At 46.3% G+C, this 2,500-nt stretch overlaps 3 protein-coding genes across 4 annotated transcripts in view; 1 reads left to right on the forward strand and 2 right to left on the reverse strand.

The window, feature by feature from the left end:
* Positions 1-2,500, reverse strand: part of LOC116036424 (bromodomain-containing protein DDB_G0280777-like) — a 1,700,590-nt gene that overhangs the window by 484,093 nt on the left and 1,213,997 nt on the right. The gene's annotated exons all lie outside the window — the stretch shown is intronic.
* Positions 1-2,500, forward strand: part of LOC116036425 (C1q-related factor-like) — a 680,685-nt gene that overhangs the window by 401,292 nt on the left and 276,893 nt on the right. The window lies entirely within an intron of this gene.
* The window catches only part of slco2b1 (solute carrier organic anion transporter family, member 2B1), a 64,333-nt gene that overhangs the window by 26,597 nt on the left and 35,236 nt on the right, over positions 1-2,500 (reverse strand). For both annotated transcript variants that reach the window (XM_036008768.1, XM_036008767.1), the window contains exon 6: positions 107-237. In XM_036008768.1, the coding sequence (XP_035864661.1) occupies positions 107-237 (131 nt within the window). The remainder of the gene's footprint in view (positions 1-106; positions 238-2,500) is intronic.

A 2,500-nucleotide genomic window follows, 5' to 3' on the forward strand; every position in this document is an offset into this window, starting at 1 on the left:
AGTAGTTTTAGTCGTGCAACAGAAAACTCAGATTGGACAGATAGTCTAGCTAGCAGTCTGGATTTACCCTGCAGAGATCTGAGGAGCAGGAGGGATGTTTTCTCACCTCTTTGGGCATGTTTCTGGGGAAGAAGAGGTACGGCAACGCCGCGAGGAAGAGGAGGCCGGCGGCCAGCAGGAAACCGAGCCACCACGCTCCGACCCAACGCAGGTCTGAATGCTCCAACTCCATCTGCTCTGGGAGACACAAACACAGACACAACGCTGGTTAAACCAACTCCATCTGCTCTGGGAGACACAAACACAGACACAACGCTGGTTAAACCAACTCCATCTGCTCTGGGAGACACAAACACAGACACAACGCTGGTTAAACCAACTCCATCTGCTCTGGGAGACACAACAACACGGTCTCACGGCAGTTTGTGTAAATGTCACGTTATTTTTAATCTATTGATACGTGTTCACGGGGACGTTCATCTTGTTTTTTTCGTGGTGCTCAGCACGTAATGGGAAGCATCTATACGGAGGTTGGGTTTCGGAAAAGAAGAACGGGGAAAGGACACGTCACACGTGGGAGACGGCCGCGGGCTCTGGGGGACGTGGGACAACAACAGGACGGTTAGGTTTAGGAAAAGAACAACGGGGAAATTAATCGTCACACGCGGGACACGATCCCCGGTCTCCTGGGTGAAAGTCCTGTGTAGTTTGACCCATCCACCCCCCCAACCAACCTCCCTGCACGGATTTTCAGCTTTTCATACTGATCACTACCGTAATCGTGCTGTGATCACGAAAGATGCTTCCCATTGAAATACATTAGATTAAAATTCGTGCTCACCACCATGAAAAAAAACGACATAAACGTGTCCGTGTACACAAATCAATAGATTAAATAACGTGACCATTTCACGAACTGCTGTGAGACTGGGTTGTTATACCAACTCCATCTGCTCTGGGAGACACAAACACAGACACAACGCTGGTTCAGCCTGGTCTCACGGAATTCCGTGAAATGATCACGAACTGTTAACAGCGCATTACATGGTGGTGGTACGAAATGTGTGAAATTTCCGTGTGGCCTCCACGGAAAACAATGCCAAAGTAAAGTCAATGAGAAGATGGCGTAGCATTAAGAGCGACAACGGTAGTGAGTAGTTAACCTGACGCCGCCATATGGACTGCTTGGCATTTGCTCGGCATATCCATCTGGGAACTTTCCGTTGGAGAACTTTTGGGAAGGGGCGAAAATACTGGTTAGCTGATTGGATAAACCATCTGACCAAATCAACCAATCAGATCAACGATATATCAAACTCTTGCTGAAACCAGTCGGGAGAAGAGCATAACCATCTTTTCCTCCGAGAAAAGCCTCCAGTGCCGTTTTTTGCTCTTCTTTCAATGAAGGAATACTTTCTAATTCGGATAAAACTTGCGCGATAGCTACACTCATCTCATCCGTGGAAGCCGCCACGTTGTTTAGACTGAACAGTCGCTTCTCGTTGCGTCACACCTAAACCCGCCTCCAAACCAACGCTGATTGGTCGGTCGTTTGGCGAACGGCTCCAAATTTTCTCTATCTCAAGATGCCAGACTGATCTGCAAGTGGAAAACTGGAGCTCACGAGATCAGGACGGTCTCATGAGAATAGCGAGTAGTATGAAAGCCCGAAAATCCGCGTAATGAGGTTGGTTGGGGTGGTGGATGGGTCATACAACACAGGACTTTCACCCCGGAGTCCGGCATGTCCCACGTATCAGGATTATTAAACCCAACCGTCCCGTTGAACTTTTCCTAAACTCAACCCGTCCGCTGTATACGGCCGTCCCGTTCTTCTTTTCCTAAATGCAAACTGCTGTTGTCCTGTAAGTAAGTAAGTAAGTAAGTAAGTAAAGTTTATTTCTATAGCACATTTAAAAACAGCTCGCGCTGACCAAAGTGCTGTACATAGCGCATTAGCCACAGGGTCATAAAATAAAATAAAATACACTTACAAATCAGTGATTTAGGCTAAAACGACATCAAAAGACAAACACTTATTTACAAATATAGCAGGATAAGACAATTAAGATGCCGTGCTGTACACCCATGACCTTTTCCTTAACTTAAGGGGCCCTTAAGGAATTATTCCGTGGGCCCATCACGGACTTTTAAGCGGCCGTGTTAATTTCATGGAGTTCTTCCGTGGGCCCATCACTGAATTTTCGGCGTTTCCGTGAAACTGCCACAGATTTTGAGTTAAAGGGCCGTGTTCATTTCACGGAATTCTGTGAGATCAGGTTGGCTGGTTATACCAACTCCATCTGCCTATGACATGGACAAAAACGTCCAAATATCGAACAAAACCATTGACAAAAGCGCTGTGTTTGCAAGTTTGTTTTAGCACGCAATCAAATATAAATAGGTGGAACATTACAGAGAGTTTGAAATCCCAAACCCTAACCCTTAGTAAAGTCTTGTTATGACAGCTGACAACTGTGAAGACGTTTCTCTTTTCACA

This window comes from Sander lucioperca, chromosome 13 (genome assembly GCF_008315115.2).
Source record: "Sander lucioperca isolate FBNREF2018 chromosome 13, SLUC_FBN_1.2, whole genome shotgun sequence".
In the NCBI taxonomy this organism is placed as follows: Eukaryota; Metazoa; Chordata; class Actinopteri; order Perciformes; family Percidae; genus Sander; species Sander lucioperca.